Source organism: Vulpes vulpes, chromosome 1, assembly GCF_048418805.1.
Source record: "Vulpes vulpes isolate BD-2025 chromosome 1, VulVul3, whole genome shotgun sequence".
Classification (NCBI taxonomy): Eukaryota; Metazoa; Chordata; class Mammalia; order Carnivora; family Canidae; genus Vulpes; species Vulpes vulpes.
Window position 1 is genome coordinate 114,118,512 of NC_132780.1, and position 26,578 is coordinate 114,145,089.

Below are 26,578 nucleotides of genomic sequence, written 5' to 3' on the forward strand. Positions count from 1 at the left end.
GGGATGAGGACCTCGATCAGGTGTCAAGTGTGATCAAGATGTCAAGGTGGGGGTAGGGATTCTCACTAAACTGACAACAGGATTCTTGCTACAACCAGTAGGCTGAGGACAGGGCCCAAGGAGGTGACCTAGTCAAAAAGAGGGCTCAGAGGAGCCTGTCTCAGGGTTGACTCTCAAGCAGAGAGTCTTTGTTAGTGTCCACTGCCCAGAACATGGGGCTTACTTATACTGGTAAAAGGAGTAGTTCTAGAAATAAGGGAAATTATACAGAAAAGAGAGGCAATCTCTTTTTAGATTTCCCAATCTTATGATGATAAAACCTAGAGCATTACTACTCATTTCATCAGTGTTATTAATTAATTGCAAAGCGAGGAAGGGAATCAGTACGACATGATATAGTTTGTCTGTCCTTCTGTCTTTACCTGACTAATGTTGGACTGCTTTCAGCAGCCAGTTTCTCACATGCTTTCTTATGAAATGACTCCGGACATGGCATCTTGAGCAGTGCTTCTCTCCTAAAGGGCCATTGATCAGCTTTCCAGGAATGCTTGGTGCTCACAGAAAAGCCTGTTTGTTTCACAGGGATGGAAGAGCCGTGTAATGTGTGAGCAAGCCAGGCCTTTGCCTCCCCTGTGTGCTAAGGGCAGATGGCCCTCACGATTCCCCCAGTTCCCACCCTGGAACTGAATGCAGCCTGGTTTGCGCAAGAACGGGAGACATGAGTGCGGGAGAGATGAGTGCGGGGAGGTTTTATCCAAAAAAACCCAGGACTGCAAGACTGGTGAGAAGAAAGCAAAAATTCCTCTTGAATGGGGATTTTCAGAGCACAGCACTGCACAGTCAAGGGCAGAATTGGAGAGTGAGGCTTCTGGAACCTTCTTGGATCCAAGCAAGAGAAATGGGGGTGTGGAGATTTCTAAGAAGCAGAGGACTGGGGGTTATAAGTTAGATCTCTCAGTAAATTCTTTAGAAGATACAGGTAAAAATTTTTTTAAATTTATTTAACTTTTCCTCCCTGTTACTAATTTTATAACCGGGAGGCAACATTTTAATAATGGCTTGTAAATATTTTCAGATTGTTGAATGTGTCCATATGAGGCAATCTTGCCTTGAGGCTCTGCCTCGTAGAGTTACATTCAGCAACCTGTGGTTTGGGGTGCAAAGTTGGGGTGCTAGGTCCCTTTAATACTCACTATATAGCAATGAGGCAGCTTCAGTTTCTGAACTGAACCCGGTGGAGGTAAATTGATTCCTTCCCTCTGAAAGCTAGCTTGAACACTGCCACCAATTCTTCCCAAGCGAGAATGTAAGGGGATCAAACTGGCTTTGAGACCCCTCCGGATGCTCACACATGGACAGACTAACAATGGACAAAGAAAGCGCTGATGTTTCCTCCAAGCCTGCTGATGTGAAGGTAAGTAGGGTATGGGAAGCCTTCTGTCTTACTTGAACGCCATTTATTGGTGACCTTGATAGTAAAATGAGACCGTGTTCTTTATACAAAAAAATAAATAAATAAATAAAAAGAGAGACCAATAATAACAGACTTTATCTTCTTACGGTGCTTAATGGATTTTACCAATGTGAGCCTGTTTCAAAGCCCTGTACTTGGCAATTGATTCGCAACTGTTTTTTCTAAGACTCCAGGGAAATTGTACTGATCTCTGTACAAATTCCATTTTAAAATTTAATCAGTGCTAACTGAGACTGCCTATAATGTGTTCCTGCCCTGAAAGCCCCAACCTTGGTCTTGTCAGTCCTACATGTGCCAGCATTCCTGTGTGTTTCCCTTTTTTGCTTCATTGGGGAACTATTTGAAAGTAGTTTGACCCCAGATTTCGCTCATTGTGCAATAGAATGCTTTTTCTCTGTAGAAACACCACCCTCGTGCCCGCAGGACATCACATCAAATGAGGCCTGGTCTAGTTCAATTTCACCAGGAAGGATGTAAGCTACATTTCACTCCAGGGGTTGACAAGGGTGTTTGGCAAAAAGAATGAGGGGGCCATGAATAATTCAGAATGTACCTGGCCACCTATTACCTCATTAATTGGTAGGATTAAAGACTGGAAGACACGGACTTTGAAGGGGAGAGTGAGGGTGAGTAAGAGAGAATGAGAGAACTCTTTAAGAGGACTCAAAAGAGAGATGATTTCTTTGCAGTTGGTGTTCTAGATTGTTGCATTTGAAGGAATGTGTGGTTAAAGGTTATTTCATCACTGGAGTTTAGTTACCCTGACAAGTATAAATCTCTCCTTCAAAGAAGCTAAACTCTTGCATACATTATTAAAGAATTCACAGCATCAGGTGACAGAGGGTAGAGGAGAAAAAAAAAAAAGAGGAGGGAAACAATTAAATAATGCATTTTTTCCTCTCGCACAGAACACTTTGCATATCAATACGCTAAAACCAAGAATTTTCCAAGTCCTCTATTTCATTCTTTATTTTCAAATAATTCTTTTATTTGCCATTGAGAAACTGCGTCCCTGATCATCTCATTGGTAATCTTAAAAGTGCATGCACGGGAGGCACTGGTTCCTATCCCACAGCCCTACATGAGCCAGAGCATCATCATCCTTAACTTTTTTTTCCTATCACCCGGTCAGGAAGCCATAAGTAAGAAATCAATCTGCTGCTATGAGGAACTCAGTTATGTTCAGTCCTGCCTTAGAAGAAATTGATGGTGGGAGTAAAGCAGTATAATACAAACACGTGAAAGACACACATATTCCCACAGCTGGCTGTGTACACACGATGTTACCTTCATTCACTCCTAACCTCCTGACCTTCGGGTCTTCTGGGCCATGAGGGTCCATGAAATTCAGGCCCGTGCTCTACAGCATCTACTTAGCAGAATTGAAGAGTTGAGGAGGGGATTCGGGGACTGCTTCATTGTGGTTCATATAATGTCTGATTTTTCTGATTTTAATTGCATGATTTAATGCAAGTCCATTCATTACACTTATATCAATGAATTGGTGGATATACTTAGGCCTTTTAGCACTAAGAGTCTCCTGACTGGGTGGCTCCATTCCAAATGTGTTCTAAACTAATATATCTCCTCCCTCCCCTTTTTTTCTTCCTTTTTCTTTCTCTCTTTTTCTTTCTTTCTTTCTTTCTTTCTTTCTTTCTTTCTTTCTTTCTTTCTTTCTTTCTTCCTTTCTTTCCTTTCCTTTCCTTTCTTTTCTTTCCTTCCTTCCTTCCTTCCTTCCTTCCTTCCTTCCTTCCTTCCTTCCTTCCTTCTTTCTTCTTTCTTTCTTTCTTTCTTTCTTTCTTTCTTTCTTTCTTTTCTTTTCTTTCTTCTTTCTTGCTTTTCCTTTCTTTCTTTCTTCCTTTTTTTTTTTTTTTAAGATATCCAATATCTCAGTTCAGGTGGTCAGTGCCCAAGGGAAGCTGCCAGGTAGACGAGCACCTCGAAAACCCATCGGCAAAGTCAAACCCAAGAAGCCATCCAAGAAGAAAGCTCCCTTTTGGAATGTCCAAAACAAAATCATTGTCTTCACAGTGTTTCTATTCATCCTAGCAGTCATAGCCTGGACGCTTCTGTGGCTCTACATCAGTGAGTGAAAATCCATGTTCTTTTGGGGCTAGGGCTTGGCCTATGGATTCAGCTTCTGCAATGCACACTCAATCTGCCCCTGGGTGTGTCTGATAGAATTTCCCAAGTTCCCAGACTGATAGCCACTTCCCAAGCTGTTGAGGTCTTAAGGAGGAAGAAAACAGAATTGTCTTTCCCATTTCTTCTTTTACCACTGCTTTCTTCCCACAGGGGAGCGGGAGGAGCAGAGATGGGGGATAGGATGACAAGAGCTGAGGAGGATGGATGCTCAGGAGCTTTGGACTAGTTCAGAAATGTAATGCATTTTTAGCTTTAAGAAATGAATGGAATTCTAAATTGTCTCATTTCTTCATTCCACCCACTGCTGGTTTCTAGGCAACCTCACACTTCCAGCTCCCTGAGCTTCCTTTTACTCATGCATCTTTCGCTCCAGTGTTTTTGTCAAGCTGATGGGTTGTGTTTTTGTCTATCAGATTGATCCTGTTGGACAGGAGTTATGACTGAGCTTTTTCTTAAAGAGCATTTACCCGTGCAGCTCAGTAACTATAGCATTTGTCGACTTATGCTCAACTTCCAACCCCCATACATGTTAATATGTTTGCTACAAGATATGTGTACTCTTGAGGGTATTAAAAATTGGTTGCAAAGCAAGATTTATAGGCAAAGAATTAATGAATATTGTATTGAACAGTTAGGTGACTTATACATATACAAACTGATTACTTGTACTTTGCATGGTACAATGTAAGACATCAGACATACCAAGATATATCTCTTACCCTCAGAAAGCTCACAGATGCATTTTCTACTTTCAGAAAAATTCACAATTCAGTACTGGAGAGAGAGTGTGAGTTGGTTTTTTATTTTTATTGATGTTTATTTATTTATTTTGCCGAAGCAATTACATTTCAATCACAGGAGAGAGGGATCTAACCTGCCCAGGAATAGACTTCATGAACTGGTTGTTCAAAATTCATTTCCTTCATATCTTGAGCATGCCCACAGGAGCTGGGTCCTGTGATCAGCATGGAAGCAGAGTGGGAAAGCAGACAAAATCTCTATCCTTAAGGAGCTTAAAGACTAGGGAAGGAAGTCAAGTCATTAGGCAGTTAAGACAAACACAAAACACAACCTCAACCTAGAACAAACCAACTTATTTCCCACCAGTTCTCTGCTGGCCCTCAACTGACACACATTGCCTCAGAATTTTTGTGTAAAGTTTTGGAACATCCCTGTGTAGAAGCAGTCTGCTGCCTGTGTTACAAATCAGAGAAAGACATTTCAGGAAGATAGACTAGTGTGAGTGAAGGGAAACTGGTAAGAATAATCGAGAATTGTTCAACAAACAACAGTGTTATGACCACGCAGGTTATTGTATGTTGGGCTGAGCTGAAGAGTTAGATAAATGTAATCTAGTTCAAGGTTAAATTGATCTTGTTTGTATTGTGGTCATCCTGACCCTTGAGTACTTACTAATATAAGTGCGAGCTTCTAGATGGAAGGCATGGCTTTCATTCAAGTTTTATTAAAGAGTCCGTAACAACAACAGCAATCTAAGAAGCACTTCCCTGCAAAAATCAGGAATAAAAACAACTATTGTTTTATATAGGAGACCAGTGACTCAAAGTGGTCCGTCCAAGGGCACACAGCTTGAAGGAACAAATCTAGGACATCAGCTCAGGCCTTCTACCCCTGTGACCCTTTCCCACACCTCCACAGCCTGACTCCACTGCATGGGGCTAATGTGACCCTGGATGGCTCACACAAGGGAGGTGGCTTCCTATCACTCACATAGGTGGCCCTTCTTCCTAATTTAGCCATCCCTTATGGAGCATTTCCATGTACTGGGCACTGTGCTAGCAGAGAATACTCTCTCCCTTTCTTCCTCTACCACCCTTCCTCTCTCACTTCCTTCCCACAAACATTTATTGAGCTTCAAAACTACAGAAGGGGCTGAGAGACAAAAAAGAAGTTACTGTGACTCTTAAAGGACAGACACACAGACAGAAGTTATGATATAGTGGGACATATGTCACAGGCGAGAAATGTACCACGGCCGTGGGAGCCTGGGGAGTAATGTCACTTGGAGTGAGGCCTCGGTAACACAAAGAAAAAGCAGAAAGAAGAACCCTTCATCTCCACCACCGCCCCACCCCTCCCCAAGCTATTCTCTGGTGCTCTAACACAGCTCAGTCACAGCAGTGTTCCTGCTCCTGTTGTCAGGGGTTTCCGGGCAGGCCTGACATCTAATCCCATGGTCCTCACTGGGCAGAGTATTTAAGCTGGGAACCAGGCTTTGTGGCTCATGAGAAGAATGAATTCTCCATGTATCGCAGAGCTGCAGACCCGCCCAGCACCCTGCCAAAGAGCCACACAAGTCAGTTAAGGAGGACCCCCAGGAGCTCAGGGAAGGTCAGCTGGAGGGCCCTTCCCTCTTCTCCCACTATGCTCACTTCACCTCAGAGCTTGAGAGTATATATTTCTTACCTCCTTACCTTCTACAGACTCAGAATCCATGAAAATTGCATATGCTTTTTTGGTCCTTTAGTGACTCTAGGACATGTATGAAGTCAAAAAGGTAGATCTTTTACCTTTATTTTTTTTTTAAGATTTTATTTATGTGGTAAAGAATGAGAGGGCACAAGCAGGCGGAGCAGCAGAGGGAGCGGGAGAAGCAGGCTCCCCACTGAGCAGGGGGTCCCACATGAGCCTAAGACAGACTCTTAACCTTCTGAGCCACCCAGGTGTCCCTATCTTTTACCTTGTATCTACCAGAAGTCAATAGAATAGACTCTCCTAAGAGAAATGATGATTTGCTGCTGATGGAAGTGTTGTTATTGACTACATTTAGAGCTTCACAGGCTATGAACCAGTGATATATGTAGCTGTCTAATTAAACCATTTGAATAGCCCGATGCTGACCTAGAGCAGACCATGCCTCACTGCCCCCCAGAAGGAAGGCCTCTTACCGCTTCCTCTCCTGTCTTACAGGTAACACAGAAAGCAAAGATGCTTTTTACTTTGTTGGGATGTTTCGCATCACCAACATTGAGTTCCTTCCTGAATACCGACAGAAGGAGTCCAGGGAATTTCTGTCCATGGCCCGGACTGTGCAGCAAGTGGTGAGGTGATGGGGCGGGACTGGGGTAGGGCAGAGGGTTGTGTGAGAGGCTGGGGAGAGTGGGGTCAGGGGTCAGGGGATGAGGAGTTGGGGTGGAAGGGTCATAAGTGTCAGAAGTGAGCAGGGTGGATGAAAGAAGTCGTCAGAGGGAAACATGGGATTTGGCTCATCTTGGCTGTCATTGCTTCTCTGATAGAATTGCTAATTAATTTATTTGTTTATAAGTAAGTTATGTATTTATTTTGTTTATTGCTGAGAGTAAAAGCAAATAGCTGTCTGAGCTCCAGTTTTTCTCATCTATAAAATAAAGGAATTGGATTGGGTGATCGTTAAAATGCCTTCCAGAACTAAGGTTACATGCATGTTGGTTAATTCTGGGAGCTGTACACATTTATCTCAACCTCAACACACTAAAATCTCTTCACTTAAAAAAAACCCACAAAACTTCTCCTTATAGAACTAAAATGTATTTAACCATAAATACTAGAAAATTACAAAAAGAAACATTAACATTTTCTTTAACATCATCTCCCGATATGGAGCCCCTTTTTATTCTGGGCCCCATAAACATAGAGGACAGAATAATATTGGAATATTAGTAGAGATATATATTCAGTTTTATAATCTGATTTTTTCCTTTTAATGTTAGGTTGCATGTTTCTATGCAAGTAAATATTCTTTTAAAAATATAAGTTTTGAGGCGCCTACGTGGCTCAGTTGGTTAAGCGTCTGCCTTCTTGCCCTGGTCATGATCCCAGAGTCCTGGGATCAAGACCAGCATCAGGCTTCCTGCTCAGTGGGGAATCTGCTTCTTTCTCTCCAGCTGCCCTCACCCAACTTGTTCTTTCTCTTTCTCTGTCTCTCATGCAGTCTCTCTATCTCAAATAAATAAATAAAATCTTTTTAAAAAATGGATAAAACGCAAGTTTTAATGGCTCCAGAGGTAGCCTTTTAGAAAACAAACTTATCAAAATTCAATTTAGTTCACACATAGTGTATTATTCGTTTCAGGAGTAGAATTTAGTGATTCATCATTTGCATGTAACACCCAGTGCTCACTCATGACGTGCCCTCCTTAATGCCCATCACCCAGTCACCCCATCCTCTCCAGCGACCCTCAGTTTGTTTCCTAGAGCTAAGAGTCTGTTATGATTTTTTTTTCTCTCTCTCTGTTTTTATCTTACTTTATTTTTCCTTCCCTTCCCCATATTCATCTGTTCTGTTTCTTAAATTCCACATATGAGTGAAACCATATGATATTTGTCTTTCTCTGACTTATTTCCCTTAGCTGAATACTCTCTAGTTCCATCCACGTGGTTGCAAATGGCAGAACTTGTCCCTTCTTATCAGATATTTAAATGGTCTCTCATTTTTGCAATGATGGATAATGCTACAGAAAGTTGCTACATAGATTGTGTATATATGCGATTGCTTCCTTAGATGATCCCCTAAAAGCGTATAAAAATATCTATCCGTGGCTCTTGGTGTATATTACCAACTAGAAAGCTGTTGCCAATTTTTATCTGCACAGTAACAGAGACAGTGGCCCTGTACTGTTGTGACAGGCACCCTGTGGTGTAGACTGGGGCAAGGCTGGGAGGGAGGGAGGGCAAGCTGAAACAACAGTGGGCACAGTGGCTCCTATTTACCAGAGGCCGCCTATATAGGGACTATGTAGCTGAACTTAGCTTTACCTTTACTGTATATCAATTATTCCTTAAATTAGCCCCAAGATTATTGGTAAGCATTTTGATCACCTTATAGAAGAAAGAAAAAGAAGAGAGAGAGAGAGAGAACAAGAAAAAAAAAATAGTGGGGCTCAGCATTTTTAGGTAACATGCTCTGTGTTGCATAGTGAATTTAAACCCCACAGTTAGGTGGGTGGTTTTGCCATTAGGTAGGAAGGGGAACAGGGGAGGATGAGATTTGGCAGAGACTCAGTTTGGCTTTAGAAATGCTAAGGAAGGGCAAAGAAGGTAAATTGAAATAGCTCTTCTTTGGATCCAGCGGGCATTTCAAAAGGCCTGGGTGTTCCCCAGAGAGGCTGCGAAGTAGGAAGGCGGGCGGTAGACCTGGCCTAGGGCCCCACCTGCCCCCTGGTGGCTAATACGGCGATGTGTCCCTAAGAATATACATTTTCCCTGCTGAGCATTGATAGGAAGAGGTTGGTGGGGTGCTTTGAAAATATACTCAAAGGCATTAAGGAGGGCACTTGATGGGATGAGCACTGGGTGTTATGCTATACGTGGGTAAATTGAATTCAAATAAAAAATTAAAAACAGATTTAAAAAATTTAAAAAAAGAAAATATGCTTAAAGGAGTTTGATTTATTCATTGTGGAGAAGATTAAACTTTGAAGTAGGCAGAAGACAGTTAAGCTAGATTAGGGTGTCTCCAGATGGCAATGAATGAGTGAAGGTAACGGGTTCTTCACGGAAAGATGTCAGACACCTTGGTTTTTCTTTTTCAGGTAAACCTGGTTTATACAACATCTGCCTTCTCTAAGTTTTACAAGCAGTCTGTGGTTGCCGATGTCAGGTAGGGTATGTCCCTTGCTGTGCGACTTCTGCATTGACACCTGTGAATTCCTGTCAAGGCGGTGGAAGGGCTCTGATCTTACCATTCTGAGTAACTTCCTGGGGGTGGCTTTAGCACACCTGGTGACCCCACTCTGCCCTGCCATCGTGCTGAGTTTTTCTCTTTATCTGCCCAAGTCTGTCCTCTCTCCACAGCTGGGATCCTGGGCTCCACCCCGGGGGTTAATGATTCTGGGCAAAATGGCCCAACCATGGCTACCATGGGTTGGGGGATAAACAAAACACAGTCTGGTATTTCTCAAAATGTGATCAGTAAAAAACTGGTCACTAGAGATTTCCTGAGGGAAAGAAAGGATCTCGTGGTCAAATAATTTTTGCTAAAATTTATTTTATTTCTTTTCTAGCTGATTTATTTTATTAAAACTTATTTTTTAAATTGTGTGCTATGTTTCCCCCACCTCCAATATATCTGCAGAGACTCACAGTTCACTTAGGCATATCAAAGGCACTAAAATGTCTCGGAGGAAAGCAATTTGTTTGCTTTCTATTTCCTTATTTACTATAGAACACTTAAGGTTTATCTTTCATAAAACATGACAGTATTTGTGCACTTAGAGGTCTCACTCCAGGGTTTGGCTAAAAACCAAGTTGGGCTCGATTCCTGGATTTGCTACTTATTAGCTTTATGGTTTTGAGTTGTGGTTGGCCTTGGTTTCCTTTTCTGTAACTGGAATGATAGGACCTTCCCCATAAAGATTAAGTAGGCTAAAGTAGGATTTAGCACTGTGACTGGACACGGTGAAGTATGAAAAATCATAATTGTTGTTATTTGCAATAACAGTGAATACTGTTATCCATAAAAATCATATATTCTCCAGGCAAATGCAACTGTACACGAAGGATTCCAGATGTGAACCCAACACAGGAAGACACCTGTACTATGATGCTTTCCCTTCCCAATCCCCACAATAGGAGTCAATGACTTCCTAAAGAAGGAATTTTGGAAGTGGGAAAGCTGTCCTCACTGGCTTTACCTTAAATCATTCAGTTGGGTCACTGGCTTTCTATGAGAGTCCACTTCCTGAGATATATACCTGAACATCTCTCTCTCTCTCTCTCTTTTTTTTTTTTCCTACAGCAGCAATAACAAAGGTGGCCTCCTTGTCCACTTTTGGATTGTGTTTGTCATGCCACACGCCAAGGGCCATATCTTCTGTGAGGAGTGTGTGGCTGCCATCTTGAAGGACTCCATCCAGACGAGCATCATAAACCGAACCTCTGTGGGGACCTTGCAGGGCTTGGCTGTCGACATGGACTCTGTGGTACTAAATGGTGACTGTTGGGTAATTCTTTTTTATGCTTTCCTTCCTGCAGGACTCCTGATGCTGCCATTAAACACAGTCAATATCATAATGAAATATTCTCTTCCACAACCCCAGTGAAATAGGATTAGTTGAGGACATTGATAAAGGAAGTTGCTAAATGTTATATACAATGATTGGACAATAGGAGTGGGTTCAAAATTCATACAAAATTGAATTTGTTGAAGTGTATCCTTCCCTTTATTTAATTCAGCTTCATGAATCTTCAAACTAAGGCTCCAAGTCCTGAAGAAGAAAGAATTTCGCTGAGGCTTATCTTGTCTTTTGCCCTCTCCAGACAGAACTGCCCCTGTATTATACAGTGTTGCCCAGTGTTCCATGTAAATTATTGAAAGTCCCACCAAATTGCAAATTTCATTATTAGACTTGCTAGTAAAATACTTTAATTAATTGAGTGACCCCAAAATTATGCAACTTTCTCTCTTTAAATATATATATTTAATATATATTTAAAAAATAAATATTTATTTATTTATATATTTATTTATTATATATAAATATTTATTTATTATATATAAATATATATATCTGCCAAGCATGTAATGTAATAGTGTGTAGTTGATAAATATTGTTAAATGAATGAATAAAAAAATCTCTAGGGGAAAAGTCTGTACCACTAACACTAACTCAAATGTAAGACTAATTATTATTTTATTTGTTTGGTTGCTTTTTAGCTTTAATGATGTTTAGAATGTGTTACTATGGACAATTTCAAGCATCATGTAAACAGACTGGTATAATGAACTCTAGTACACCCTTACTCAGCTTCAACAACTATGAACTCATGGCCATCTCACTTGCTCTCTAACTACATAAGCAACTTCCCCTACCCTCCCTGGATTTCTTTAAAGCAAATCCCAGATATGAGCAAAATGAAATGCTGGAACTGACTGTCTCTTTTCCATGTGTTTTTTCAATGCAGCTGGGCTTCGGTCAGATTACTCTTCAACCATAGGATCTGGTAAGTTATGGCAGGCAGTTTCTCCTATGCTGCTTCCATATTAGGATTCCTTTTGGCTATAGTTTTCTTTTTCAAATGATGGTATTGGCTAGTGGTCTTTCAGTCACCTGTGACAGAAATACACTTGAACTGGCTTAAGCACAGAAGGCACCTGATTGGCTCTTACAACTGCGACATACATGGAATATGCTGGCTTCAGGCATGTTTGGGGCCGGGTTCTAAAATAAAATATCATCAGGACTCTGCATCTCCTCTTTCCCTGTTGAAGCTTCGTTGGGTGTATTCTTGTAATGCAGTGTCATTAATGGCAACCAGTAGGCACAAGCTTGTAGTTTATCAGTAGCAACAATGGCAGGGAAAAAAAGGCCCACACAAATTTCCAGAAGTTTTGCAGAAGTCCTGAGGCTGAACTTAGTGTTTCATATTGGCTGGCATGCCCATTTATGAACCAGTCTCTTTGACTCTCATTGGCCAGTCTGGGTCATGTGCCCATCTCTGGACCTGGAGATGAGCGTAACCCCAACCCAAACACAGAGGCAAGGTAAAGTCAAGTCTTGGTGCTGTTACCAGAAGAGAGGGGAGCAGACTCCAGGGTGGCAAAAATAGCAGATGTCCTCCACATGAACTCTTTGCTCCTTACTCTTTATAAAGAGGTCTAGAAAAGTCATTCCTAAAACAAAACAAAAATGTTGTCTCCGCAGACAAAGGCTGCTCTCAGGACTTCTATGCTGATCACCTGTCTCTCCGCTACCCTCTGGAGATTTCGGCAACCTCAGGGAGGCTGATGTGCCACTTCAAGCTGGTGGCCATTGTGGGTTATCTGATCCGTCTCTCGGTAGAGTCCGTCCAGATGGAAGCTGACAACTGTGTCACCGACTCCCTGACAATTTACGACTCCCTCTTGCCACTCCGGAGCACCATCTTATATAGGTACTCTGGTTGGCGAGGGAAAAGATTCTCTTACAGTGTCTTTTTTTTTGGCAGTATCTCGTTTCCCTTGGACTTTTAAAACTATTTTTGTGTGCACTCATGAGATCAGAGACTGACTCATGCCTTACTTGGTATGCCCTGTACTGGCCAGAGTCTATCAGATGCAATGTTTGCTTTCTACACAAGGATCAAAGTCAGTATAGCAGGAACTTTAGCCAATATTCCGGAAATCTAGCAGAACTTTTCATTTCATTTTACGTTTATTGCAATTGCAGTAGAAGCTATTTCATTAGGGTGTGAGAACAGATATTCTCTGATGGTCACATAGCATTAGTAAAACAATTAAAAATTTTCCCCTTATTATAGAGGTATATTATAGAGGTATAATGTTCGTTGTGAAAGCCAAATCAATCAGAGAAAAACAAGATCAATATTTCACAGTCCCATAACCCAGAAGAAATGTCTGTTATCTTTTTGCACAAATATTTTCATTCCTATATAGATATGTAGTTACACACATATATACACGCCCTAATATTTTTTACTTACAGTAGACATCTTTTTTTTTTTTTTAGTAGAAGCAACATCCTTCTTCTTTTTTTAAAGATTTTATTTATTTATTCATGAGAGACACAGAGAGTGTGGCAGAGACACAGGCAGAGGAAGAAGCAGGCTCCACTCAGGGAGCCCGATGTGGGACTCAATCCCGGGTCCCCAGGGTCACGCCCTGGGCTGAAGGCAGGATCTCAACTGCTGAGCCACCCAGGCGTCCCCTAAAAGACATCTTTTTATGAGTGCTTACTATCTTGATAATTTAATAACGATAGTTACACTTTATTAAACATGTACTATTTGTTACTAAAAAGGCACATGAATTATTTTATTATTTTTAATAGTACTTATATGCGTATGTATGTATATTTTGGTGATGAATATGCAGATGCTAGAAATTCCAACAGTATATAATGGCTACAGGGAAAAGTTGGTCACTGGCTCCCATTCCTCAGTCATTGTTATTGTTTCTTTTCATCCTTCCAGATATACTCTGCTATTATCTCATTTAACCCTCACCTTAGGATTACCATATTCTATATTATTTCATAGTAGAGGAACAGGCACTCATGAAGCTTAGTTACTCCAAAGCCCAGGCTCCTTCAGCCAGTTGTGTGACAGAGCTGAGTTTTGAACCCGGTTTTCCTGAGGGTAGAGCTCAGGACCGTAGTAGCCATTTCAGTGGTTGTCTATGCCTCACTTGCTCTCAAGGGAGGTCCAGTGGGAGCCATCCAGGAAAATTCTTTGATAGTTACTGGACAGAAGTTTCTATACTTTTATCAGCTCCTTTCCAGCATGCCCTGGGGCCGATGAAGATCTGGCTGGCAGAGTCTGGGTAACAAGAACTGTGTGGATGGCCCGGGAAGCGTGTGGAATTAGTGGTGGATGGAGGCTCCCTGCTCAATAACCTATTACTGATGGACTTTTGTTCTGTTGTCTGGTTTCAGAATCTGTGAACCCACAAGAACGATAATGTCCTTTGTTTCCACAAATAATCTCATGTTGGTGTCCTTTAAGTCTCCCCAGATACGGAGGCTATCAGGAATTCGGGCATTTTTCGAGGTCATTCCAGAAGAAAGTAAGTCTTTCCTAATTGAAAAAAAGTCACCTTGGAAAGCATCTACTGTGATACTCCAGCCTCATTCTCCTGAAGCTGTGTTGTGATACCAGTCGTATGAGTCAGGGACGACCTTGACTCGGGGTCCAGAGGAGACAGATCATATTATTTAAACAGAGAGAGTCTGGGGCGCCTTGGGTGGCTCAGCTGCCTTGGCTCAGGTCATGATCTCATGGGTCCTGGGATCCAGGCGTGTTGGGCTCCCTGCTCAGGTGGGGGTGGGGGTGAGGGAAAGGTGTCTGCTTCTCCCTTTGCTCCTCCTATCCCCAGCTCATGCTCCCTGGCTCTCAAATAAATAAATAAAATCTTAGAAAGAAAAAAAGAAACACAGGAAATTTAATGGGAAGAACTGTTAACTCTGCACCAAGGTGGCAGCTAGGTCCCTCAAAAGGCAGAAAGAAAACTGCAGGGTGTTATGGGTGTAATACAGACTGTGGGTCTGGGGAGAATGAAGGAAAGCAGTCTCAGTGCTCACAATTTACAGTGGGTGGGGGTGAGGGTGGGGGGTCTGTGGACAGAAACTCAGGCCTTGGGGGGCGGGGAGGGGTGCTGCTCAGCTGGTGCTGCTGTCTCTGAGTTCAGAGGCAGGTGCTCATGGACTTGGGACCCAGACTTTGGGACCCAGACCTTGGAGGAGAGGGTGCTAGACCAGCCCAGGCTGGTATCTCTGAGAAAGATCCGATAAAGTAGAAGCTGGGAAAACTGCTAACAGGCTTCAATTCTGCTAGAGGACTGAGGTGTAGCTGGGCAGGAGGGGCGGGGGAGGGGACTGGGAGAGAATGTGGGGGGGCTGGGGGACGGGGTAAGAATCCTTGCTGGGCTGGCTTTCCCAGGAAGAGGAAAGGAAAGAAACCCGGAGGCCCCAATTCCCCTCCTCCAGTATTCTGGGCTCCCCAAAGCACCCCCCTGTTGGCAGGGCCTGGCAGGAAGCCCAGTGGCAAAGGAGAGAGAAGCCCTTTGCAAGGTGTGTTGGGAGCTGTGTGATAATAAAGAGTCACCTGGCTCCCTTGCATTCTTCTCCTAGTGACTTGGGTGGACAGAGTAAAACAAAACAAAAAGAGCCTTCACCGAAACTCTAGTCTTTTTGTAATATTTGTTGCCTTGTAACCGGTCAGATCTTATAGGTCATGTCTTGGTAACTTCGTTATCAGCACCGACAAGGCCAAAAGGATCAGAATGAGAGATGTGGGTGGGGAGGGCAGTGCATTTGGCTTGAGTTAAATGGTCATAGCTCCGTAGGTCCACCTCTGTGTTAAGGCAGTGGCTTATTTTGATAGGTTCCTCTGTTGAATTGTTACAAAACTAAATGTAAAATTGATTTATTGAACCACATTGAACTTGCTCTTTGAGATGTTACTGGGTTGAAAAGCATCTCTAACTCCAAACTTAACGTTTAGCTCAGAAATATTGCAGTGGAATTTGTGAACAAACATTTATTGAGCATGTAGTATACGTCAGGAATGATTCTAGGTGTTACGAAAAGTAGCAAACAGAATAGATAAAAATCAATACTCTCAAGGAAATTATGTTTTAGCAGAACGATAACCAGACAGTAAAAATAGATGTTTAGATTGTTTTATTTAAACAGAACAATATGTTACGTAAACTGGGTATATTCTTCAATAATATACACTCTTTTGAACAAATAAGCTCAGAAGCTTAAAAAAAAACCATTTAAGCTATGTTTTTAAAGAGAGTAAAAGAATCCTATAGATCTGTAGTCAAAGTATATGATCTAAAAACAAATACAGAATTTGAACGAGAAGCTTAGCTATCCATCTATAGGCTACTCTTTCTTTTTGGAAAAATTAGTTTAAATTTCAAAAAGTATATAATCTTGTTAATCAAGGAGGATGTGGTTGTAGTTAAATGTATGCAATACATTTCCCATAATCTGGCAACTGCAAATCATTGTGTGTTACTGGATATTTTTTTTCAGAGTGTGAAAACACAGTATTGGTCAAAGAAATCACTGGCTTTGAAGGGAAAATTTCAAGTCCATATTATCCAAGCTACTACCCTCCAAAATGCAAGTGTACCTGGAAATTTCAGGTAACCTATTGCTATTTTAGAAAAATACTGTTATCTTATGTTTAGTAGCAATTTATTTTTAATTTAATTACCTGTACTTTTTACCACAAAAAGTATGTTAGTTAATTTTATAATATTTAAACCTTAACTAAATATATTACCTAGAATATTAAAGTTCTTTGTCATTTCAGCCCTCTGCCCATAATTAACCATTCTTTGCAGACAAGCTTATTTTTCCAAATGTTATTTTGTTTGTTTGTATTAAAAAATTCAAGGACATTGTTATGGAATCAAACAATTTTTTGTTTTACTGTGATAGAGCTCATTTATCAATTTTTAATTATTTCACTATCAACATTTTAGTAAGAAATAATAAAGACATAATAAGGTGAATTAGGCAATGCATATTTCAGCTATGTAAGCAAACCAAATTTTGTAAATTTATATAAAATATATGTATCTCTGTCTGTCCTTAACAGAGTTCCTTCTTTATTTTTTTCTTTAAAATTTTAGTCTATAACTGTTTTTCTTTCTCTGACTGTAGTGTCATGTGGAGGGACATAGGGCAAGGCTCTTTCAACATGTATGTATGAAATCATTTTTTGTGAGGCATAACATTTAGATCTAGTGGCAGGCAGTTTAGGGTTTGCATTCATTTAACATGTCATTATTAAATGCCTACTATGTGTCAGGCAGTATTCTAGACACTGGGATCCAGGATATCTGACAGCACACAGAGCAAAAGCTCTGCTCTCATGGAGCTTACCGTACAGTAGGGGGAGACAGGCAACAAAGGAACAAAAATGTGTACAGTATGTGACCAGATGGTAAAATGCTGTGGAGAAGAACAAAGCAGGGATGGGGGCTCTGTAGCTGAGTGGGTGGTCCAGAGTATGAAGGATAGGATGTTAGCAAATGATTACCTTAAATGACATGGTCAGGGGAAGCCTTGTCTACAAGCGGACATTTGCACAGAAACCTGAGAAAGATGAGGGAGCTAACCCAGTGCAGCCTTAGGATCAGAGTGTTGCAGAGAGAGAACAGCTGAGGCAAAGGCCCCGAGGCAGGAGCCTGATGGCTGCATATGTCATTTGTACACAAAGAGTTAAATATTTTTAATAATTTTATTACACCCAAATGTGTAATTTTATTACACCAAATGTGCATGATCATTGCATTGCAAATATTTCCAAAATAATTAAACCCCAAAGGTTCTGGGCTCTTGCTCACCATCAAGGCAGCAGAATCTCAGTGCCTCAGGTGACTCATGAGCTGGGGAAGGAAAAAGAGAGGCATCAAACCTGTCTCTTCCATCTCTCCCCAAAGCAGGTGTATCTCCTTTATGACATCGAGAACAAGAAAGGCCATTCCCAAAAGCTCTGTCAAATGTTTGGAGTTCCTTTGAGCTAAAATAAATGTTGATTCTGTGATAATTTCTGAGACCTAATGTGAAGATCCCTAAGCATTGTTCTGGTTGGGATGTAAATAAGAACATCAGATTCTGTTTTACTAGGGGTCAACGGTTAGAAATGCTGAGAAAAAAAAAAAAAAAACTCTTTATAAAGAAAAAAAGCATGCCACTGGGGGAATGGAGAATGGGAGAGGGGAGACAGGAAATACTGGGAACAGACTTTGGTGAGTGACAGCATGTCCCAGAGGTCAAGGTTGGTCCTCCTCAGTGTGGAGGTTAAATAAAGCTGTTCCTTCCTCGGACGGCTTTGAGCTGTGTGCTAGCATGTACCTGCAAACAGACATCACATAAACAAATAATGTCACCTGTAAAATAGCTTTGAATTTATTTCAAACGACTGAGAAGAATGACCACATGACAAAAATATTGACTCAAGTCATGACAAAACCTTTTCTACACAAGAGTTGATTTCTATCATCCTCAATTCTTCTCAGGCCTGGTCCGATTTCCAAATGTAACTGAAGCGCCATCAATCCCTTTTGCAAACTCCCTTTCAGCTGAGTTTTCAAGGTCTCAGTTATCTGAGGATTACCTCCTGCTCCAACTTAAAATCCGTCTCTGATTTTTCTCCCAAGAATAAACAAATGTTTATTGAATGTCAGGTGCATAACCAGAGGGAACCCTTAGTAGCGCGGTGAAGTCCTTGCTCTCCTAGCGTTCACAGACTGCAGGGGAAGAAGGTGACACCAGAAAAAGCAAAAAGGAATATTGAGGCTTATAACATGTCACCTGCATTTGTTTAGGGCACACACATTTTTATTTGCTCTTAAAACATACCTCTGATGTAGGAGACTCATGGCACAGTCTATAGGTAAGGAAATAGAGCCGGGGCAAGCCATTGGCCAGAAGCTACTCAAATGGAAAGTGACCCAGGCAGCATTAAAACAAATCATGCCCCCCTCCATAAGCAAATTCTGCACCCCCCTCTTTTTCTGGGTTCTTAAAGCTGTTCAGCTTCCCAATGTTTCATAACAATCACTTGGTCGAATATTTACCTCCCTCTCTTTTCCTTCTTTTTGCTTTCCAATTAATACATGTTGTTGTACAATCTTGGAAGAAAAACACGGAGTGGGGTTTTGAATTGTTTTATCACAGATGCCATGAGCCTAGCATACACCGATCCAGGTGCACCCGACACGAGCAGAGATGACTGTGGGCCATGTAAACTCACCTCTTTGAATCACCTACGAAATAGATGGGATTCCCCAGAGAGGAATCCCTCTTCCCTGCTTCTGTGGCAAGCATCTAGCCACGAAGTTTCCAGGGCCCACTGGAGATGGGTTGAGCTGTGCGCACATAACCACTGGCGAGTGAGAAGTGACAAGCATAAAGCTTGCCCTGCATCCTGTCCCTATCACTGACGAGAGAAATATTTCAATACAGCAGGTCCAGATCTGGAGACATGCTCCCCTCACTTGGTAAAAGGTCAGGGGTCAGGCGGTGGGAACAGAGAATACAGGACATAGAAGGTAATAGCATACTTAGCAGTTTTTCCATTTTTGTCCATTTGTTGAACAAAGTAGCTCATAATGCTTTGTGGGACTGCACTGTATCACCCCACTCAGCAAGCTGGCTAATATCAATAGTGCTTCTTGGCCGATCTGGGCTCAAATGTAGATTTGTGTGCAAATCCATGTCAGTGAAATCTGGCGTGCAAGGGGACTTAATTCCTTTCACTGGGGAGAGGCTTTGTAGATTGGGGAGCAGTGATGTGTTTAAATCTGTTTTACTTTGGGGGCACCTGGGTGGCTCAGTGGTTGAGCATCTGCCTTTGGGTCAGGGCGTGATCCCAGAGTCCCTCATCAGGCTCCCTGCGGGAAGCCTGCTTGTGTCTCTGCCTGTCTCTGTGTGTCTCTCACGAATAAATAAATAAAATATTTAAATCTGTTTTACTTTGGAGCGATGAAACACAGTGAAAATGCCTACATAAGCTTCCTATGGAGAATTGCACTGGAATATGTCCTTATGCTATATAATTATAGTGATTACTCAAGATACTTACTATCAGTTTGCATTTTTTTTTTAATGTAAAGAAACAATCAGATAACAAGACGGGGGAAAAATTGATGTGTTCTCTCAGGATCTCTTAGTTTTTATTGAACATAGGACATCCCTTTTCCTCTTGAGCCCTGACTGTCCGTTTCTAGGTCCATCATACAGTATGGCGCCTGGAAAGATCACCATGTGGCCTTCAGGGAAATGCAGGGTAACCTTGGGCATGTCACTTATTTTTGATTAGTTTTGATTTCTTCTATAAAATAGGGTTCATACTACCTTCCCAACCATGTTATTGTGATGCTTAAATGAGAGACATAAAGAGCCTGATTCATTCCCTCCCAAAGATAGGTTGAGAGAGGAAGGCTACTATATTTAAGTACATGTTAGAAAGAAGTGTATACACACACAACCAAGAAATTGCAACATCAAATATGATGACGTCTCTAAAAATATGTATCAGGGCAATAAAAATCTGGGGTAAAATCTATCTCTTAAAAGAAAAAGACAACAGGACTGAATCAGAAAATATCAGCTAAAACTGAATTGTGTGTTATTTTCAAAAGATGGCAGAGTAAAAGGTGATTTAATAAAGCTGAAAGTAAAATGATGGGCAATATCATTCCAGACAATATAAACAAAAAGAAAGCTGGGATCAGAACCTTAGCGCCAGACAACACGGGAGTCAACATTAGGGCAACAACATTGGGCAACAACGATCCACACTAAGGTCTGTGACTTTTATATACCAAAGCACAGAACATCAATACTCGTAAATCAAAATCTATAAGAAATAGAAAGAGAAATGGACAGTGCTTAACTAAGAGATTTTAATTCCTCTCCATTGGTTCCTGACAGAGGTGGTGAGGACAGTAACTACAGCTAGGAAGGATATCATACCACACAAGTAATGGGTTTGGCCTTATACATACATACATTAATTACCCTTTTCCTTCAAATAACCTTGGAGCATTCACAAATTCGATCACGTCAAAATCCTTAGTAAATAAAAACATTAAAAAGCAGTATAGGTGAGCACCTGGGTGGCTCAGTGGTTGAGCATCTGCCTGCAGCTCAGGGCGTGATCCTGGGGTCCTGGAATCAAATCCCACATCGGGCTCCCTAAAGGGAGCCTGCATCTCCCTCTGCCTGTGTCTCTGCCTCTCTCTGTGTGTCTCTCATGAATAAATAAATAAATACTTAAAAAAAAAAAGGCAGTATAAGCAACTAATAATGTCTTATCAAATTAGGATAGAATTAGAAAATTTGAGTGGGTGAGCAAAAATGCCACTCCCTGGAAATGTGTAAACTCTCTCTATATATAATTCCTGAGTCAAAGTGAAAATTAAGGCTAAAATCATGAAAAAACCAACATAATGTATGTGTATGTCATACAGTGCTGTAAAAAGGTCAGCTCTGTGTGTGTGTGTGTGCATGCGTGTGTGACCACACATGCTTTCACACGGGTGGATGCAGTGTGGGGAGCCTCTTCTTGTTCCATCCTGTCTGAGCAGACGTAGGAGTGACTCAGTAACTGCCTTTAGGAATAGCGAGGTTGAATATGAGGGGAATGCTGATTCATTTCTTCTTTATCTAAATAATCTGAATAGTGCTTTAAATAAACTATGTCATTGTTGTTCACTGAAGGAGGAAACTGTGCACTCATTACAAGGGGGTGTTTTCGAGCTCATTTACAAGGGGGACCTGACACTTGGAGATAATCTAATACGTCCCATGTCACCCAGCTCACTCAAACTGGGGCCTAATAGCCACTCCCTGAGCACTGGGCCACCCACTTCCCTCTCTATTTTGCTTACATCATTCTGGCTTGTTGGGGGCATGGGGGCCAGGTCTACCCCACCGAAGGCCATAAGGCATAAAGAATAAAATGCCCCAAGAACGGCAAGTCAAGGGAATGAGTTTTGAGAGAGGAATCAGTCTGAAATTTGTCTTTCAGTTGAAACATTTTTCTGACTTCTGTTTATTTTTCAGACTTCCCTATCAACCTTTGGCATAGCACTGAAATTCCATAACTATTCAATAACCAAGAAGAATGTGAAAGGCTGTGACCATGGATGGTGGGAAATTAATGAGCACATGTAAGTGGGTTTCAGATGTAAGGAATCTGATGAAAGACCTGACCCAGAAGAGCTCAAAGCCTTGGATTCCTTGTCCCCAAAGAGTTCGCACTTTACTATATTTATGGATAGGGACATCAAAGGATACCGAGGTGAAAGAACTTTCTCAAAGGCGCTCAGATCATAGGTGATTAAGCCAGGATTCAAATCCATGACTTATGGCTCCCAAATCCTTGCTGCACCTCTGCTCTTTGCTGCTGGGCTATGGGTGTGCATACTCCGCGTTTTACAAAAATAGCTTGGCAGATAAAGTCTTTCAAACCATGGAGCTCTGGAGAAGATCATAAATGAGGTCATGGTGACAGGAAAGTTAGAAACCATTGGCCAATTCTGTGCAGGAGGAGAGGCTGGATTGGCCTGCCTGTATCCTGAGGCTGAGACGTGGGTTGGGGCTGATCAAAGAAATCTAGATGACTGAGCTTCCTGAACTGACCTAGGAGCTCCTGACTCTCACCCTTAATTTGTCCTTTAGCTGTTGGTATTGTTTATTTGCTTCTCAAATTGTGATAGATGTTGTATTGAAAAAGATAGAATGTCCTGTCTTCGCAGCAGAATAGCTTCTAAGTTTACTTTTAGGTAAGATTTTTTTTGTGAAGTTAGCCTAAGGGATTTGCCTGCTAATTCTTTGCACATTGTTTTTCGAAATGGTTTTCCTGCACAACCTTCTTTCATTTCCTGGAGACTCTTAGATTACGTGCTAAAATAGCTTGTTGGTCTGTCTTCACCGGAATAGATCCTATCTGATTTCAGAGCATTCTTGGTTCCATTATTAAGATGTGGCTTATACTCCTTTTGGGAATATATTTGAATCAGGTTCTATTATGTAGGAGGGAGAATGCCTGGGCTCAAATTCCAGCTCTGCTAATTAGTAGCTATGTTAACTAGGACAAATTATTTAACCTCTTTGATCTTTCAGTCTGTAAATGAGTTAATAATTTCTACTTAATAAGGTGGGGTTTTTTGGCAAGCATTCAATGAGATAATGCATATGACATACCGAAAAATATTAGCCATTATTATAATTAATAAGATTGTTTTGGGTAGAGTTGTTGGATCATCATTTTGTATACCTGGAACTAAGGTAACATCGTGCTTCAACTAAAAAAAAAAAAAAAAGAAAGAAAGAAAAAAAAAAGAAATACTAAAAAAAAAAAAGATTGCTTTGGAAATGACATTGGATGGATAAATACTACAGAATGTGATCCCCCTCCAAGTTTTAAGAATACTGCATTCTGATATTTAATCAGATTGAGGTCTAGAAAACAAATCTTTCTAATTCTTTTATAAAAATTCTTTTATTCTTTTGTAGGCATAAGATAGAGCTATGCTTTCAAAATGCGATACCATTTTTTTTTGTCCTAAGTAACAACCCCACCACCCACAAAGTATTGCTGCCCAACTATGAGCAAGATCTTCTCCCAAGCCATCAATACCAGGAAAGCTCTCTGTCCTAAATACTTTCTCTGAAGGGTCAGCTCTTCACTTTATCTTGCGGGCTGGCTGAAATCCTATCAGATTCCCTTGATGCTAGTTGCACCGGTAGGACTTAAACACCAGGCCTTCCCATTATCAGTTCTCTTCATCTAAAAAGGAAAGGCTCTAATTGAACTAATTTCTGACACCTTGCTGAAATGTTGCCTAAAGGCGTTGGGTTTGTAATGGGGAAGTAGGAGAAGGTAATGCTGACACCAGGAAGCCTAGTGCTCCTGAGTTCAGAGAACTCCAGGATGGGGTGTGCATGCTCAGGGCAGCTAGGATGCAGCAAGAGAGCCCTGGAGGCATGGATGTCCTTCCTGTAATATTTTGCAGAGCAAAGTTCCTGATGGGAAAGCTATTAGTACGCTAGAAAGTACTAGTGTTTTAGTACCAGGCAGACTTGTGTCCTAATCCTGCTTCTACTTTCTTGCTATTTTGAACCTTAACGCTTTACTTCACCCGTTTAACTTCTGTTTTCTTTCATGTGTCTGTACCTGTAAGCCAATTCTTGCTGGTTTCTCCAATTTCTCACTTTTTTTTTTTAACTTTTGTTCCTTTGGCTACCACTATGCCCCCAGTCTATACTGTTCCCCTCTAAACTTCAGCCTAAGCATGGATTCAAAGATCCCTTTTTCCTTACTCCTTACCATCCCAGTATGATGTTATTACTATAACTAAGATGTGATTCATCTTTGTTAGAAAGCTCTAGTAAATGTTGATGGAGAACACAAATAAAATCACTATGAGACCCAAATGACAATGATCATGTTTTCGGCACACAGGATTTGGATGCCAAGATGACCAATTGGAGTAGACCCTGGCCCCAAAAGGTTAATGTGGACTTCAGGTGCCTCTCAGAGCCTGGGTCCCACTTGGCCAGGGGGCCACCTACCTCTAGCAGCTTTCTCTTCCTCTGTTCCTAGAGCTGGTCTGTCAGCCCATCAGGGCCTAAGCTTTAGCCAGCTGTAAAAGAATCCTCTCGAAATATATGTGAACACTTTCCTTCTTTGGACCTTAAGATCACCACTTCTGTGGTTGTCCCACCGAAAGCCAGTGTCTGATCCATGGAACTTTCGTGGTTCCCAAGCGCCTGTAGGGGCCAGGAGTGATTGGCATTCACAGATTCCAGTGGAGGATGTCCCTCCTGGCCCCCGTGTGTTTGCTATTTCCCTTTGAGACCTTGCAGGTTTCACCCTGTGAAGAGCTTTGCCTACACATGGCAGAGACCTAACTTATCATGGGCCCCCAGCAGAGTAGAATTTCATGTTCTACTAATCACCCTGCTTGAATAAGAATTACTAACAAGAGGGGCATTTTCTCTTAGGTACAAGAAGGAAGAAAAATCAAGGGGAGGAAATATTGCAGACAGACCTTACTGCTTTGAAATTTAACAAGGACAAGCCTCAAAGTACACGTTGGTTTTCAATTTCGTTTGAAAAAATATTGTCGTGTTTTGCTTTAAGTACTGCTGGGACTCTTTGCATACTTTCAGCCTGAGCTCATGGATTCTACTCTGCTCCATGGAGAGGTTTGTGGGCAAAAGCAGACAATTCTTGTTGTTAATGGTTGTTGACGCAGAAGAGAGGAGCCCTATTTCTTCTGATTACAAGTGTCGGTGAAGAAAACAGTAGGTAACAGTCAGTAGTATCGCTGTTGTATTTAGCAGAGTGGAAAATCAAGGGGACAGAAGTCACTCCATCACAGCCACTTAACAGACTGGATAACTACCATTAGCTCTGTATACGCATCTCCGCTTATGAAGCCCAGAGTACGAAACCATCAACGTGTTCATGGTCACTGGGAATGCAGTTGACAGGGCCTCATGCCACACCTCTTCCCTGACTCTTATCTCCTCAGGTACTGTGGTTCCTACATGGATCACCAGACGATCTTCCGAGTGCCTAGCCCACTCGTTCACGTTCAGCTGCAGTGCAGTTCAAGGCTTTCCGACAAGCCACTTTTGGTGGAATATGGCAGTTACAACATCAGTCAACGTAAGCCTGGGATGAACTCTTTAGAAAATCTTCACAAATGGTTAAACAGAGCCTAATACGTTGTAGTAAACCTTGAGAAATTAAGGAGTAAAAAGGGATTTATTTATTTATTAGTACTTATTAGTATTAATATGTAAATATACTATAAATGTATGTCATATAAACAAAATATATAATAAATGAAACCAGAAAATTATGTATTTGTGACTCCTACAGTTTAAATTATAGGAGAAATAATATAATTATTTATTACAATTGAAAAATAGTTTTTTGCATTATTCCTACAATATGGGACAAACCCATTTATTGAACTATTGTTCCCGCTACTCATAAATTTTGGTATAGATGAATGACGTTTATACCAACATTTGGTGGATCAGAAGGCAACTGTTGTGACTTACTTAGGCCCGTAACGCATCGGGAGAGCTGGTCGGTCAAGGAGAGTTCGAACATCAGCCCCAAGATGTCACACTTTACATGAAGAACCACAGGAACGGTGGCCAGGAAGTGGCCAGTGGTGAAGGCATTGTTTGAGGGAAGTCTTCAGAACTGGAGAGAGTAGATATTGACTCAGGAAATTCTCAACCCGTTTTAAAAGGGGAAAAGTAAGAAAGTAGGGGTGAACCACAAAGGGGTCCATGAGGTTAAGACTTGAGAGAAGGCTCATGTAGAACCTTTCTTCTTTGGCAATATACCTGCTTCTGGATCTGGAATATTACACTTCTGAATATCAGAATATTACAATTCCCAGCAAGAACTACAGGTAAATAGTGAGCCATCTTATTTTCAACTGTTTTTTCAAAGCATGAGTATTTTCTAGAAACTCACCGTCCCCATCATGTGCCAGTGAAATAGTTGTTGACCTGACCGCATGTTTCCCCCCATTCTTATGCACAAGGGGAGTATCCTGATCTATTCCTGATACTCTAACAAAATATCACAGCCTGGGTAGCTTATAAAGAACAGAAATTTGTTTCTCACAGTTCTGGAGGCTGGAAGTCTGAGATCAGGATGGTCGGGTGAGGGCTCTGTTTGGGTCACAGACTTCCTATATCCTCACATGGTGGAAGAGGGTGAGGGACCTCCTCTGGGCCTCTTTTTATAAAGGCATTAATATTATTCATGAGGCCTCTGCCTTCAACACTTAATTCCCTCCTACAGGCCCTACTTCCTAATATCATCACATTGGGTGCTAGGATTTCAACAAATTAGTTTGTGGGGACACAAACATTCAGACCATAGCAGCAGAGAAGGATTTATTATTTCTAATATATTTAGTAATAAGCCCAGGATTTATGATTCAAGATCAGTCAG

General features: G+C 41.4%; 1 protein-coding gene across 2 annotated transcripts in view; it reads left to right on the forward strand.

Annotated features, from left to right (window-relative positions):
- The first annotated feature begins 1,366 nt into the window (after positions 1 to 1,366).
- The window catches only part of TMPRSS7 (transmembrane serine protease 7), a 36,645-nt gene continuing 11,433 nt past the window's right edge, over positions 1,367 to 26,578 (forward strand). Inside the window, exons 1-11 of one of the 2 annotated variants that reach the window (XM_072743719.1) lie at positions 1,367 to 1,414; positions 3,352 to 3,559; positions 6,551 to 6,681; positions 9,151 to 9,218; positions 10,356 to 10,549; positions 11,522 to 11,560; positions 12,262 to 12,490; positions 13,990 to 14,120; positions 16,099 to 16,211; positions 21,649 to 21,755; positions 25,128 to 25,264. In XM_072743719.1, coding sequence (XP_072599820.1) covers positions 1,367 to 1,414; positions 3,352 to 3,559; positions 6,551 to 6,681; positions 9,151 to 9,218; positions 10,356 to 10,549; positions 11,522 to 11,560; positions 12,262 to 12,490; positions 13,990 to 14,120; positions 16,099 to 16,211; positions 21,649 to 21,755; positions 25,128 to 25,264 — 1,405 coding nt within the window. Of the gene's footprint in view, positions 1,415 to 3,351; positions 3,560 to 6,550; positions 6,682 to 9,150; positions 9,219 to 10,355; positions 10,550 to 11,521; positions 11,561 to 12,261; positions 12,491 to 13,989; positions 14,121 to 16,098; positions 16,212 to 21,648; positions 21,756 to 25,127; positions 25,265 to 26,578 lie in introns of those variants that run through there. The other variant, XM_025990634.1, reaches the window with a different exon arrangement.